At 28.7% G+C, this 15,367-nt stretch overlaps 1 protein-coding gene across 1 annotated transcript in view; it reads left to right on the top strand.

Moving 5' to 3' along the window:
* Positions 1–15,367, top strand: part of LOC107452408 (Na(+)/H(+) exchanger protein 2) — a 170,019-nt gene that overhangs the window by 132,920 nt on the left and 21,732 nt on the right. The window contains exons 5-7 of the mRNA XM_043049487.3: positions 4,277–4,479; positions 7,597–7,686; positions 11,934–12,007. Coding sequence (XP_042905421.1) covers positions 4,277–4,479; positions 7,597–7,686; positions 11,934–12,007 — 367 coding nt within the window. The remainder of the gene's footprint in view (positions 1–4,276; positions 4,480–7,596; positions 7,687–11,933; positions 12,008–15,367) is intronic.

Here is a 15,367-nt window from a genome sequence, read left to right as displayed (position 1 = left end):
CGAGCGGTCAGCGTGCCTGACTGTGAAGCCAATGGTTGCGGGTTCGAATCCCGCTCAGGGCATGGATGTTTCTCTGTGTGTGTGTGTTCTCTATTGTGTGATGTGTGAATGTGGCCTACCCTATAAACGGGTATGTGGCAGTGTGGCGTGGGTAATGTTGCTCGCCTCCGTAACTTAGGTTCACAGGTGCCTACTGGGTAACGTTAAATAAGTAACACCTCCGGCATCTTCCTAGGCGAAGAACGAAAGTTCAGTGCCTGCCGTTAAAAAAAAAAAATAAATAAATAAATAAATTTGAAAAAAATAAATAAAAAAAATACATTTTTGACAGCGAACACTAATGTTACTTTTCTGTAAAATTGTTTATTTTTTTAAAAATTTATAAATCATGTAAAATGCCAAAGCACGAATACCAAGTATAGGGCGGAAACTTTAATTTTTGAGCTTGCATCAAATTTGGACCATTCTACTTTAAAAAAGAGAAAGACCCATCTCCTGAAAATAACTTTTACCGCACTTTTAGCCTCCCCCAATACCGTGTCTAACTGATCGTAAATACACGGTTCCTAGTAGAACACCGAAGTCAAACATCACTGGCTGCGGTCAGTAAGCGGGTGGGTGATCTATTTGATCAGCCTGCGTAGGGGCCGAGGGTTCGCGGCATCAGTCCTCGTTAAAATGTTCTACCGTAAAGTGCTCGACTTCGCGCGCAGGTCGTCGGACTTCCAAAGCAGGGGAGCCTTCCCCTCTGCAAAGGATCAAAATTGCAATAGCATGTCTTCGGATCCTTCTCATGGATATTTTCCCGACCGTCGCTAATAGCCCATTGTGCAGCTCTAGTACGATGTAAATAAAGTATCTACTTACCACCAATACCTAATGAACGGTTAATTTTGCTTTTTTTCATAGCTTTTAATGTAAATTTTGTTTATGACATTAGAAAATTACGTAAAACTGCCAATTTTAATTACATTGCGAACATAACAGTCAATTTTAGCTGGATTTGTGCGGACTAAATTTAGCAGCGAAAATCTTTTACTCTTTTTCTAAACATATAATTTATATGCGAAAAACAAAAACGGGGAAAGAAATAAAAGTACAAAAGGAACATTTTTGTGTTTAGGGAGAGCCTAAGTATTCTATACAAAACTTTTTTTATCAATAATATATTAAATTGTTTTTTTACTTTTCAACTTTATTAATAACTTAAAAATGAATGCCTGGATTTTATTAATTCTAGTTTTTAACCAGTTTTTGTTCAAACGAGAAAATGTTGCCAAAAACTAAACGTTTATTTGCGTCGTACTTGAGTAACGCAATGGGCTATTGGCGATATTATTGTTGCGACATTGGCGAATTAAATATAAAAAAATAATAATAAAAATTTTTTAAAAAAATGCGAGTTGCTATATGAAGCTCTATTTCATCATTTGAAAAGTTAAGTAATAAGCGGAAAGCTCACCCATCGTTATAAATGGCGAAAAAAACATTTATTTTATCCCTTTGTTTGCATTTCCTTTACTTTTTTTATACTTACAACAATCTATATTTTTAATAACACCTTTTTATTTACAATTAAAGCACTTAACAGGATTTTAAGCATCAGTTGTATTGACTATGTTCATATTCGCACCTCTTATACTTTCATAGTTTTGTTTCGTAGTCTTACACATGAAACATTCATTACTTAAATATAATAGACATTGGAACATAGGAAAATATATATGACGAAATGACACAAACCTGAACGAAACGTTGCAAACAATTCAAAATTGCTCAAATGTATACACATTAGATTATTCAGATGTATGCAAATGTATACAGCTGTTTCATTCAAAACTTTCTTACTTGATTATTCAAATTCACTGCTAAGTATTAATTATAAATATTAGCGCATTTCTTAATTTCATTCATACACCCCTATTCAGAATTTATTTTTTCATGGGTTTTATTTCATATTTATAACCGTCGTTGAGCAGTTGACCTAGTTTTTGGGTTTACGACTACTAATGCTCAAATCCGTAGCCTTGTAATTTTGAACCAAATCGGAAGACAAGGGAACTCCTGGATCAAGTACTGGGAGAAATTTTGCCTTCATGTAGGACTTTTTGATGGAACTAACCCACATTTGCGTTACGTGGAGAGGAAAACCATGAGAGCCTACCACGGTTAACCCGATGGCAAGGGGACTCTAAACCATTTTCCGTCTACCACTGAGGATATTTTGCGTCAACACTGTGGTCGGTGCGAGCCGGGTGCGGAATTCGTATCGACCAGCCATTGCTGGGATTCTAACCCGGTTTTTAACAACACATGGAAAGGCGAACGCTCTATCTCCTGAGCCACCACGGCTCTTCGAGGATTGTTCCGCGCACCGCGGTCTTGAATAATCATGTAAAATTTAATGAATTAAGGTAGGAGTACTTCAGTCACTCATCATAATTGCCCGCCTTTACTATCAGATATCCATTCATTCTGATCGCTGTAACAATTCCAAAATGCCTGTTTCTGATTTTTGCCCAAAAATACGAATGAGTTTATCAATCCGGAGTTTAAATTTTGTCGCTACTATGAATGAATATCGCTAAATAGCACAAGATTTCTGATAACACGGATATTTACATCATTGATTAAAATTAAACAAAACTAGTTAAAACATATTGTAAAATTTAATGTAACAAAAACAACATTAATTTCAGGTTCATCTAATATATTACCGAAAAAGATCTAGCACTAAAACTTAAAAATAAGAAATAATGTGATAAAGAATTAAAAAATAAATGTCCTAATATCTGAATAAAATAAAAATTTAACGCTTTTAAAAAAATTCGAATTTTGATAGGATATTAGAAAAAAGCTAAATACAGTGAAACAGCTTTTAATTTGTTTATACTTAAATAATTTCAAAAATATTGCTTTTTAAATAAAAAAAGTAAGAAAGCGAAAATAAATCAGCTAAAATATGAATGTAATCTAAAATGGAAACAATAAAAAAAAACAATATTTTGAACTTTTGAAACATCGATAAGAGAGGTAACAAACAATATATATAACAATATTATAATTTTTAATTTTATTAAAATTTGACATAATTTTAAGTTTAATATTGAGAAAATTACAAGCAAGGAAAATCAAGTCGCAATAATAAAGAAATGCATAAAATTTTGAAATCTGAAAAATCAACATTAAATCAGTGAAATGGCAATATATATTATTTTTTTAAAGTCTGGTTTCACAAGTCTGGCGGATGAAATTATGAAATTAAAGAATAAATAATTAATGATTTTAATTTAAATTGGTAATGTTTTAAATCGCCAAAAATCAAAGATGATGAAAAAAACTAATAATAATAAAACTAATAATAAAAGACTAATAATAAAAGAAACTAATAATTAAAAAAAAAAACTAATAATAAAAGAATCAATACCAATCTAACAAGTTCACAATATTTTATACTTATTAAAAGTAAAACAATTTTATGTTTTTGAAGTTTTTTTTTAAACTAAAATTAAAGCATTGTTAACAAATTATGTACTGATAAAATGAAAGAAAACAATATGATTGTAAAACTTAATTAAAATTCATAAAATTTTTATTTACCTGAAGTAATAAATTTTGTATTTGCTTTTAGAAGGAAGCAAAAAGTAACTTGAATCTAAATTTGCTGATGTACTTTTAAAATTTGAAAAACTAAGGAAAATTTTAGATGGATACTTTCTTTAAAAGCACTTTGCGACAGAAAATTGAAGGAGTGTCAAGTCTCGTAAGGGTGACAAGAGACAATTTTAAGTCTCGTAAGAGTGCGTGAGGCAAATAAGTCCTGTGAGGGTCCCTTAACCCTTTCCTTCTCGCTCCCATGAAAATGACGGGGTGAGGTTTCGCCCTCTATTTCTCGCTCCCGTGAAATTTCCGGGCTGGAGTGTTCAGTAGTAACGCGTAAATAAGAATAAAACTAATTCCTTTCTTTTTCCCAGAAAACATTTTATTTCTCATTTTACACACCAGATGGCAGTACCAGGAAATTTTTATGATAATTGCAGATAGTTAATTTATTTTAAACCAGATGTCAGCACTAATCAAATACGTGTATTTGGTAAAATATTCACTTTTATGACTGTTTTCTTGAAAATTAACCGATTGTTAAGAGGTTAACTTGGAAAATGAAATTGTCTTTGAACTGAAATTATCACAGAAGACATTTTAAAGATTTTTTTAGACGTATTAGATTTATTATTGAATTTAATATTCATTATTAAAAAATGAAAATAATTTTTAGGTGTGATTGTTTTAACGGCCATACTGAACAATTTTCGTCTTCATCAATTGAATGGAGTCGAGCAATTCATCATGTCTTATGGAGGATTAAGAGGTGCAGTTGCTTTTGCTTTAGCTCTCATTATTGATAAAGACGTAATTCCAAGTAAAAATATGATGGTTACAACAATCATTGCAGTCGTGTATTTTACAGTATTTGTTCAGGTATGTCGATTTTTTTTCCTTCCTATTAATTACCTGCCTATATCAATTCTTATCTATCTGCCCTATCTATCTATCCTATTCCTATCTATCTGTCCTATCATATCCTATCAATTATCTTACCAATAATCTGTAGTCCCTTCAATCCCATTTTTATCAAACTCCTGCTCAAATTCTTAAAAAAAGAAGAAAGAAAAAATACATCAAATGCGCAACTGCTAATTTTTAAGGTCCTTCTTATAGAATAGTAAGTAATAGTTAAAATTGTTAGAATTTTCAAAAATTATGGGAATATGGTACCTTTTCGTAAAAGTCTTTTATTATGGGATCTGTCACAATTTTATTCTCTAAAATATATTCATAAGGGGTAAAAACTGTCCACATAAAATTTAAAAATGGGGAGAAAAGTAATTGTTTTATTTTAAAAATAAATTTTAAAATGCTACTTATCCTTCAGCTTTGAATAATTTTTCCTCAATCTTTTACTATACAATCGCTTTATTCTGTGGAATAACAGGTAGAAACCATTAAGGTTAGAAATGATATGAAATCTTAAAGCAGTTTTTTTTTATTCTGAGATATAATGAGAAATTACTCACAAAAAAAATCGAAAATTCAAGTTTTGCAATTTTTTTAAACTTTCGACTAGAACTAATTATCTATCCTTACCTTTAATTAGTATATTATTATTACATATGTCCAAAATATCTGAGATTTGAAGATTTGGAGAAAGAGCCTTAGTAGCATTATAGGCAACTAAGTAGTTTCTTGTAAAGCTTTAGCACTAACTAAGTAATTTCTTGTACAGCTTTAGCACTATCTAAGTAGTTTCTTGTACAGCTTTAGCACTAACTAAGTAATTTCTTGTACAGCTTTAGCACTAGCTAAGTAGTTTCTTGTACAGCTTTAGCACTAACTAAGTAGTTTCTTGTACAGTTTTAGCACTAACTAAGTAGTTTCTTGTACAGCTTTAGCACTACACTTGACTTTTTCTAGAATTTTGGTACCATGTTCCCTAGAAATTTTGTTAACATTTAAAAGCTCAGTAGATAACTGACAAGTGAGTTATTTCTTGAAACTTCAAAAACCATGATTTGTACAATAAAACTAAAACGTTGCTACTACTTCAATGACAGCAGATGTTGGCAGAACTATATTATTCCAAAGAATATGTTGTTCCAACTCCAGACTTTTTTGAAAGTATTGATTCAGACTTATATCCGATTAAAATGCTCACCGAATCGTAGAACTAATTAAATGTAAATTATTATTAGCTCCTTGTCTGTGGAATATATTAGAGAAAAACGTGCCAAGAATGGAAAAAAAATTCTCTTCATTTTTTTCGCTATTATCATCTAAAGGAAAATTTTGAAATTTTTTTAAAACAGACACAAAATTTTAAACGAAATAACAACAATATTCCATATTTTCATATATATGGGAAATGTTAATGGATTATGTTTAACTTCTGCAAATAATTATCAAAATAAAATAAATCAAATTACATGATTTTCAAGATAAAAATAATAATCTATTACAGCAATATTATTATTTATATCAACTGTCATGAATTCCTTGTCCCTCAGATTCCTTTACATTTCTGACAAATTCCAAAAATCCGACAAATGGCGTGAAACTGCCTAACTTTTCGATGGAAAATTTAAAAACATCTATTAGGAAAATGGTAAACTACATATTATGCATTGGAGGAACTGAGTTCGAACTACATGGAATCGAAGCACCCATTTTCTCTGTTACCCGAACTCAGGTCGGGTATTTCAAATTGCCTCGGCATCACAGGCAAGGGGTTAAATAAATGCTATTTCGGAATTAAATATTTCCCTTTTCTATGCATGATTGGAATCAGAAGAACTTTATTTCAAATTGCACTTTAGGTCATAATGTAAAAGTAATGATAATAAATTAATTTCAGTAATTATGTTTGTGCAAAATTTTGAATTTATGCAGTACTATTAAGGAGCTATATATCAAATCTTAATTGAACACTCACACATTTATAAACATATTATTACAAGAAGAATATTCGAGAACTAAGAAATTATTGAAAATTATAATTTGAATTTATTTTAAACTAGCTTTACAATTGTAGATATAGATATTTTTCGAAATTTAGGTATAGATATAGATATTTTTTGAAAATTATGATTAAAATGATAATTTATTCATACAATACATAATTTAAATTCTTTTTATAATTATGTATAATTTGCCGGTAGACGCTTCCATTTTTTAATATTATTATCAAATTATTACAACAATAAATATCTATTTGTAATATATGTATAAGCTGGGATAACCTGGTTGGTAGGGCGTTGGGTCCATGTCCAAGAGCTCCTGAGTTCGATTAGCCGTGTAGTAAATAGTGACTGGTGCACGTAAATCTGTTAGGTCACAAAGTCCGCCATGCTCCCATAACAAATCATGCCTCTGGTGGAACTGAATTGGAGATTGATTGTTTTCTGGTTTAGGTCAAAATTATGATCCGTGGATGAATGAATGGATGTATGAATAAGTCCACCCCATGAACGGGATGTGACGTGTGTGTGGCAGAAATTGTATTCTTGGTCCTAAATGGCTCCACTGAAAAACAAGAAATGCACCTTCCGCCTTAAATTCGCTTGGTTTCACCAAGCAGGCTTGCTGGTTTGGCAAGTGACATTAGTAACAATAACAACATAAATGGGTTTCAAAATATATTTATATTCTTAAAGTAATAACAATTTTTTAACTAACGTAGGTTTAACTATGTGTTAGTGATATGTTGTAATTTAATATCTTTATAATCAAAAAGTGCCTCGTTAATTTTATTGTTTTCCTGTATTTATACTCATTTTATTGATTTCATAGGTGTTAATAGTTTATATAAACATAGACTTGAAAACGGTCTAATGTCATAAACTAATTTGGTGAGAGGTTTAAATAACTTTCATAAGATCAAAAACGCCTGTTATCCTACAGAACCTAACTCTTTACCAATTCTTAACAACTTCTAATCTAATTTTCAACTACATTTTAAGAGCTTCTAATCCAATTCTTTTATCGTTTTTTCTGTTATCTTTAATTAAATAACTAAATTTATCATTTTTATTTTCTTGACAGGGAATGACAATTCGATTTTTTGTGAGAATTTTAAAGGTAACACAAAAGAGCGAAAAAGAAATTTCAATGAATGAACGACTTCATGGTACAGTAAGTATGAAGATAGTTTTATTAGAAGTTTTCTAAAAGAAAAAAATTTAGTTTTAACTTCTCCGGCGCTATTTGACTTATCCCGTTCAAAGTTTAGATTTTATGAAGAAAAAAAATTTTTTTTTCGAAAACAAATTACATAAAAATTGTGCTCTTTACTATTCAAAAATTGTTCGATTATTTTATAATTAAATAATAAAAAATTATAAACTAATTGCAAAAATATATAATTATTATGGAATAATCTCTAAATAAACGACTCTTATATTTGTGTATAATTTTGAAAAATGGCGAAATACGCAAAATGTAAAATTTAGAATTCAAACTTTTCGATTGTTAATCCGACTTAATAAATAAAGGAATAATTTCTAGATTGTAACCACCTCCTATATTTTTAGGATTAATAATCCGATAATATCAAAATAATGGTTTGTTTATTTAGCCAAAATATGCTTTTTACATTGATTCTGCAGAACTTTTGAGAACGAATCGAAAGAAGGCCAAATGCTCCGTTTTACAACTTAAGTGGTAGAATTTTCATAACTAAAACCCAAGTTTGTTACAAATCTAACTATTCCTAACATAATTATTCATTTTCTGTTTTTCTTTATTTTCAATTATGTTTTGACTTTTTGAGTAGTTTAGCTAAAGCAACATTTTTGTTGATAAAACATATTGATTACAAAATTTAAAAAGTAAGTACTACAATTTCATTCGTTTTTTTTAATACAAATTTTCAAGTATGAAAAAACATACTTTCAATGCTATGTTCATAGATAATGAGGATAGAAAAACTGGTAAGAGAATGGTAAGTATCATTTACTTCTCTTAAATAGAAATAGCGACCGTAATTAGTAACAGGTAAGTACCATCACAATATGAAAACTATGACTTATATATTGACTTAACATTACGAGTAAAACTCCCGCAGAAAGCCTTAACCAGAAATGAAAAAAAAATGATAAAAAGAAACTAGCAGTAAAACCATTTATCTTCCAGCTTGGAGTAAAAATCCCGTAACTACGATGACTTAATACATATGGTAGTCACGACTATTTTATTCATCCTAAAAAAAAAGGTAAAAATGATATGGTTTTCTTTCCATTTTTCCGTTTAAGATACAGATCCTCGTGATAGTTTTTATCGTGATACTAAGTGAATAAATTACCAGCTAAAAGTTCGTATACTCTGAACAATTTTCACGCATCTACGCACCAAAATATGATGGCGTTGGTGTTTCACTAAACGTTCCCCTATACAAAAACCAAAAATATTTCCTAGTGTAATGAAACACGTAGAAAGTTCAATTACACTACTTGGTGTAAAGTACCCGCCACCATATTTGTTATTCAGTATCACTAAAATATAAAGTTACAGTAAGATACGATGCTCATAGAAATTAGTAAAGTTACTTTTACGATACAATCTAAAGCAAGAATCATAAATTTAGAAGGCATTTATATAATATTACTTAAAATAAAATTAGTTTATTGATTAAACATACGCGCTACACAGACAGTATATTAGTATGAATTCAAACAAAACCAAAGAAAATAGAAGTTAAATATTGTAAAATTACTTTATACAATTGAAAAATTTATGAAAGTCTTATGAGAACTTAAATATCTTTATTATACAACTCAAATCATTCGTACATTTCATACAGTTACAGTAGTTTTTCAAATCAATCCGACAAGAGGATTGAAATTGCTCGGCAAATAATCGACCACAATCAATATTCTTAATCAAACAGTAACGAGGGTTAAAACTTACTTGGTATTAAATAGGCTATGACCCGGTTTGTCAATTCAATCCGACAAGAACTCATTCAACAGTATACTTCATGTAAACGAACCGCCATCTTCTCACTATCTTTAAATTACACAATTATTCACCTTTAAACCTCTACACTAACTTTTAGTGTATCTCAAAACCAAATATAATTGCAACTACTTTAAATAGTGCAGTGAAATGCTATACGTAACTCTTGAATCTATTGTTTCACTAAACCAATGTTTTTTTACACCATTTGGAGTAAAGTAGCCTACACAATTTTTGTTATTGAATAACTCTAAAATATACAATAACAGTATTCAATTTTGATATAAAGTGGTATAAAGTAATTCAATTTTAAGGGTATAGATTAAAATTACACTCTTTAAATCGCATATGAAAGGCGATTTGGAGTTTGATTAACCAAAAAAAATGCTCTTTCGCGCATTTTTTGGGGTTGTTAAATATCATATTTGGAGAGATAAGAAAACCACAATTTTTATGGGGGAATAATGGTTAAAAAGCATTTGTTATACGTTTAAAACTTTATTAAAAAGTTTAAATAAATAACAATCATTCACCAAACTTGTGGAGCTCAGAAAACCCCAACCTTATTCACCAGCAAGCTGCAAATTGGCGTAAGCTTTATCAGTTATTGGTGTTAAGAATGAACTACACCCTCTAAAGAATCTAAGAAAGATGGATTTAGTATTAACTTGAAATAAATTAGTAATGTAAAGAATTTTTGGTGCTTTTTAACACCAAATTTGGATAGGTATTACAATACAGTTTTTAAAGTGCACAATAACGACAGTTCAGAGCCTTAACCAATGTGTCATCGCCACTGGAAAAAAAATTCTTTTTCATCTATCCTTATTAAGTTAAATGCTAAACTAAGAATTTATCATTCAAAATTATAGTTTCATATTAATTTTTTATTGAATAAACAAGTTAAACTGCATGAACTCTCTAAACGTACTATTAGCAAAACGCTTAAGCTTTCGTTTACTCTTTATAGCAATACTTGTCTTTCACATTTTGGAAAATACAGTTCCAAATAGAAAAGTAGTCGGAAGTTTTGACAGCTTTATATTTATCTCACTTATTTAGTTATTATTATTAAAAAAAATATGAATCCGATAAAAAAAAGCTATCCTCATTCCGAAAACGTACGTCGTTGTGCTTGATTTCAAAACTTAATTTATATATTTTATTGAAAAATTAGCATATTGGAGGTAAACAGTCTGAGCATTTAAGATTAGCATTTTGCACTTGAAAATCCACTCAATTAGAACAAAAATTATTCATTATTAATCATTCATATAATTAATTCATATTCATATAATAAAAATCATTCATATTATTAAAATAAAAGTCTTTGCCGCTTTGTGTTTATTTCAGTTATTTCATTATTATTATAAAAGTAATCTGAGTCAGACAAAAAAAAGTATGTTCATTCTTAGAACGTAAGCCTTGTGTTTGATTTCGTAATTTAATTTATATTTTTTTATTTCAAAATTAGCATACTGGAGGTAAACCGTCTGAGCATTTAAGATTAGCATTTAGTACTTGAAAATCCGCTCAATTAGAACAAAAATTATTCATTATTAATCATTCATATAATTAATTCATATTCATATCATTCATATAATAAAAATCATTCATATTATTAAAATAAAAGTTTTGACTGCTTTGTGTTTATTTCACTTATTTCGTTATTATTATAAAAGTAATCTGAATACGACAAAAAAAAGTATGTTCATTCCTAGAACGTACGTCTTGTGTCTGATTTCGTAATTTAATTTATATTTTTTCATTTAAAAATTAGCATGCGGGAGGTAAACAGTCTGAGCATTTAAGATTAGCATTTAGTACTTTAAATTCCACTCAATTAGAACAAAAATTATTCATTACTAATCATTCATATAATTAATTCATATTCATATCATTCATATAATAAAAATCATCATATTATTAAAATAAAAGTTTTGTCCGCTTTGTGTTTATTTCATTATGACTATAAAAATAATCTGAATCAGACAAAAAAAAGTATGTTCAGAGCGTACGTCTTGTGTTTGATTTCGTAATTTAATTTATATTTATTTTATTTAAAAATTAACATACTAGAGGTAAAATGTCTGAACTATTAAGATTAGCACTTGAAAATCCGCGTATTAAAACAAAAATTATTCTGAGAGATCTTTTTTTTCCGCCTTACTACACAAACAAAATGCCGATCTTTTAAAAATATGCGTTGTATGAATAGGATATTCACGAATTTTCTGCTGGTAGTGTATAATATCTTAGCCATAAATTTCAATTTATATATTGTATATTTTTTTCTTGTCTCTAATATGAAAGGTGAATTTCTAAGTTTTATGAAATGAGTTAGGTATTTACAAAAGGCAGAAGAAAAAATATTAATAATAGAAATATTTGGTTTCAAAATTTGAGATTCTTAATCTTATTTATAGGTTATGGATCACGTGATGGGAGGAATTGAAGAAGTTGCTGATCAGTTTCTTGGAAATAACAAAATAAGAGACAGGTAAATGTTTAACTCATTGAATATTTACTGAGAGAGCATAAATACGATTTCAAATTTAAAAGGCCAGCTCAATCTAGTTTTATGAAACCAATTTCAATTTTTTTCGTCATGATACACATATTACTTCAATTATTTATGTAATTTCAATCAAATCTAGTTCCATTATGCCTTTTAAGATTTTGCCAAAAGTCAGCTTTTTGTTTACTTTCTTTTATCTTTCGAAAAGCAAATAATTAATTTTAATATTATAATATTAAATATAAATATTAATTATAAATGTTTCTGAAAAAGTTTAAAAATTACGCTTTTAAAAATGTTTAAATAAAAAGCGTTTTTGTATAATTAAACTAACGTTAAAATAAATGTTTAATTAAAAAAAAAATTGAAGAACTAAAACTGATATAATAATATGACTATTTACTTGGTTTTTCTTTAAAAAATTAGGAAAAGCAATCTTGCAGATATTTTATCAAATCCAGCTTAGTCCAAAACACATTTTTAACTTACTCTTCAACCTAAAAATTTTTTGGAGGAGAAAAATAAGAATTTATAGGATTTTGTCTCATCGCAGCAGAAAATAATAGATAAAAAATTAAAAAAACCTTTTATTAAGAAACTAGTTGCACATTACATCACATTAAAGTGCATATTTATGATGCGTTCTAGTTTTCAATGAAAGATTAAAAATCTCTTAACTTAAAAACAATTATTAACGGTATAACTACGGTATTACACGGTAAAATAAAATATTAATATGTGTAATAAAAATTTTTTTTTCCATTTTCCATTAAGAAAAAGTTACATAACTGTTGCAATAGTGGAGCATCACTTTAAAAAAAAATCAAATAATATATTAGTTAATATTAACGTTACACTTGACCTCTAGAAATAGGCAGTTAGTGTCAGACTGATTAACACCCCAGCGCATGCGCAATCAGCAACAGTTAAGAGCGAAGAGGTGATAGCGGTAAGAATCTCCTGGCCTTGCATTAAAACCCAGGTCGGGGAGTCAGTAATTAAAATGTTTGACTCCGACTCCAACTAATACTCAATTAAAATTTAAATCAAATCCCCAGAAAATATTAAGTTTAATAAAGAAATGTTAATTTCAAATTATTCTATTTTTTATGTGTTGATAGAATATGGCACTTGATTTAGGAATATATTTTTATTGTATCCTAACAGTTGAAAAAATAATTTTTAAAAGACATATTCGTGCAAAATATTGACATTGTGCAAAACCATAAGAACTATAGATATCAACATCACACATGCACGCACATAGAAACGTCTTATGGCCAAAAGTAATCGTTTAGTGACCAAACATAAACAAGGAAGTTATTAAAAAGGATATGTCAAGTTCATTCAAATTTTTTTCAACTTTGAAAATTAGAAATATTTCAATATTTTGATAAAATTCAAACTATTTCCGTTTTCAACCAGAAAATGTTAACATTTTTGGGATTAACATTTTAACTTCTTATTTTGTCCAGGCACCTAGAAATTTTGCACATTTTTAGACCTTTGAATAGATGATAAGTGGATGGATTTTTTAAGCAATAAACTTTTCCCTAGTTTATATTCATTTGCGTGAAAATGGTTTTAAAAGTTGAGAATTTTTGCTCCAATTCTCTACAAAATATCTAAATAAGCGCTTTTGATCAGTTTTGTAAATTTGGCGTTGGGGACGGAAAAATCTGCTCGACTCCAACATTCGGTAATATCCGTAAAATAACTCCGTCTCCTGTTAGTAAAAATTGTTAAATCCTTATATTATAAAAAAGGAGGATTGTGATCTTATGAAAATTATTTAGACAAGTATTTAATATTATGCGAACAAAAAATTTATTAAAGTGAATATAATGACAACTTAAACTGTAACTTATCACAATCTTAATTTACCACATTTGAACGTTTTTCAGACTATGATTGATATAATAAACTGTTAATTTGATTAAATTATTACATTAATAAATAAGTTATTATATTAAATAAATTATTAATTTATATTATGATGCATAGGTTCCAAACCCAAATTTGTTTAGCTAGGATTATAATTTAATTAAATAGATATGCAAATTAATACAGTAAAACTTTTCAGGAGCGACAGCTCTCTGTTCTACAGTAAAATGGTCATTGATAGAGGTTGGTCATTCTCAGAGGTTACCTCCATTAAGTTTAATTGTTATTGAGGGCACATGACATTTCGCAAACAATTTTAATTTTAGTCAGTGTCATTTTTTTTTGCGCGGAAATGCCACTTCTGTTGGTGTCATGAAAGGATGGAAATATGAATAAAATTTAGCTTCTATAAAAATAATCCCAACTTATATAATTATGTGTAAAAGCAATTTTACCTATTATGAATGATAAAGCTATTTTAAACAAATAAGCCATTATGTTTTTCGTTTAAGTTTGCATTTAATTTTACATCATAAAAATTAGTTAGCTGTATGTAGAAGAGATTTGTTTGTTTGAGGCGCTTGTTTTTTCCAAAATTACTTTTTTTTTCTATTTTAACTTTCAACTTTGAAAGTAAATCATTGATAGCATCGACTTTAGTGAACTCTGACTGCAACATGAGGTTGTATCATCGAAAACAGTTCTCTAAATAAGAGCCTCATACATATATTTTGAATATATTTTAATCCATTTATTTGTTTTGTTAAATTTTTTGTTTTAATGTTTTTTCGTGTTTCCTTTTTTTTACCTTATTCGCATTTGGTGCAGATGCTTGCTCTGTAGCTGGGAGAAGCTTAAATGGTCTCTTCTAAAGGTTTTCTTCAACACAAAGTCTATGGAAAAAATTCCGCATATTCCGAAAGTGGTAGTAAATAGGGGTGATCTTTCCTGGAGGTTTCACTGTATAATGTTGCATTTGTAATGGTTTCCCAGTTAAGGAATATTCGCTTCTTCAAACAACAATCTTGTTGTAATAAGATGTTTATACATAAACGAGAAAGAGACATTGAAATCCAGCTCTTATTAGTCTTATACGCTTTCAATATTTTGTACAAATAGGCTTTTTTTTAAACTGCATTACTTCAATTATAAAAATTTTAAACAAGTTTAAGTTAGAGTCAAGTTCTCAGGAAAACCTGGAGGTGGAGTCAAACATTTTTCTTACCAACTCCGCAGCTCCATCTTTAGACTCTTTCAAAATTTGCTACATAACGTCACGTGAAATATTGCTTCTAAAAATGTCTTCTTTACAATAAAAAGTCTAAATAATTGCTTTGGGGAAAAATTAAAGCATTACAGTTAAATATTGCATTCAAGTTTAGGCACAATTCTCGTTATCTTTAAATCATTTAAGAAATAAGAAAAAGCAATGACATTTATGACTTATCTTTATGATTA

Source organism: Parasteatoda tepidariorum, chromosome 12 (assembly GCF_982258835.1).
Source record: "Parasteatoda tepidariorum strain Cologne lab strain chromosome 12, Ptep-v5.0, whole genome shotgun sequence".
Lineage (NCBI taxonomy): Eukaryota > Metazoa > Arthropoda > Arachnida > Araneae > Theridiidae > Parasteatoda > Parasteatoda tepidariorum.
The sequence above is the reverse complement of the archived record's forward strand: the minus strand, read 5'-3'. Positions and strand labels throughout refer to the sequence as shown.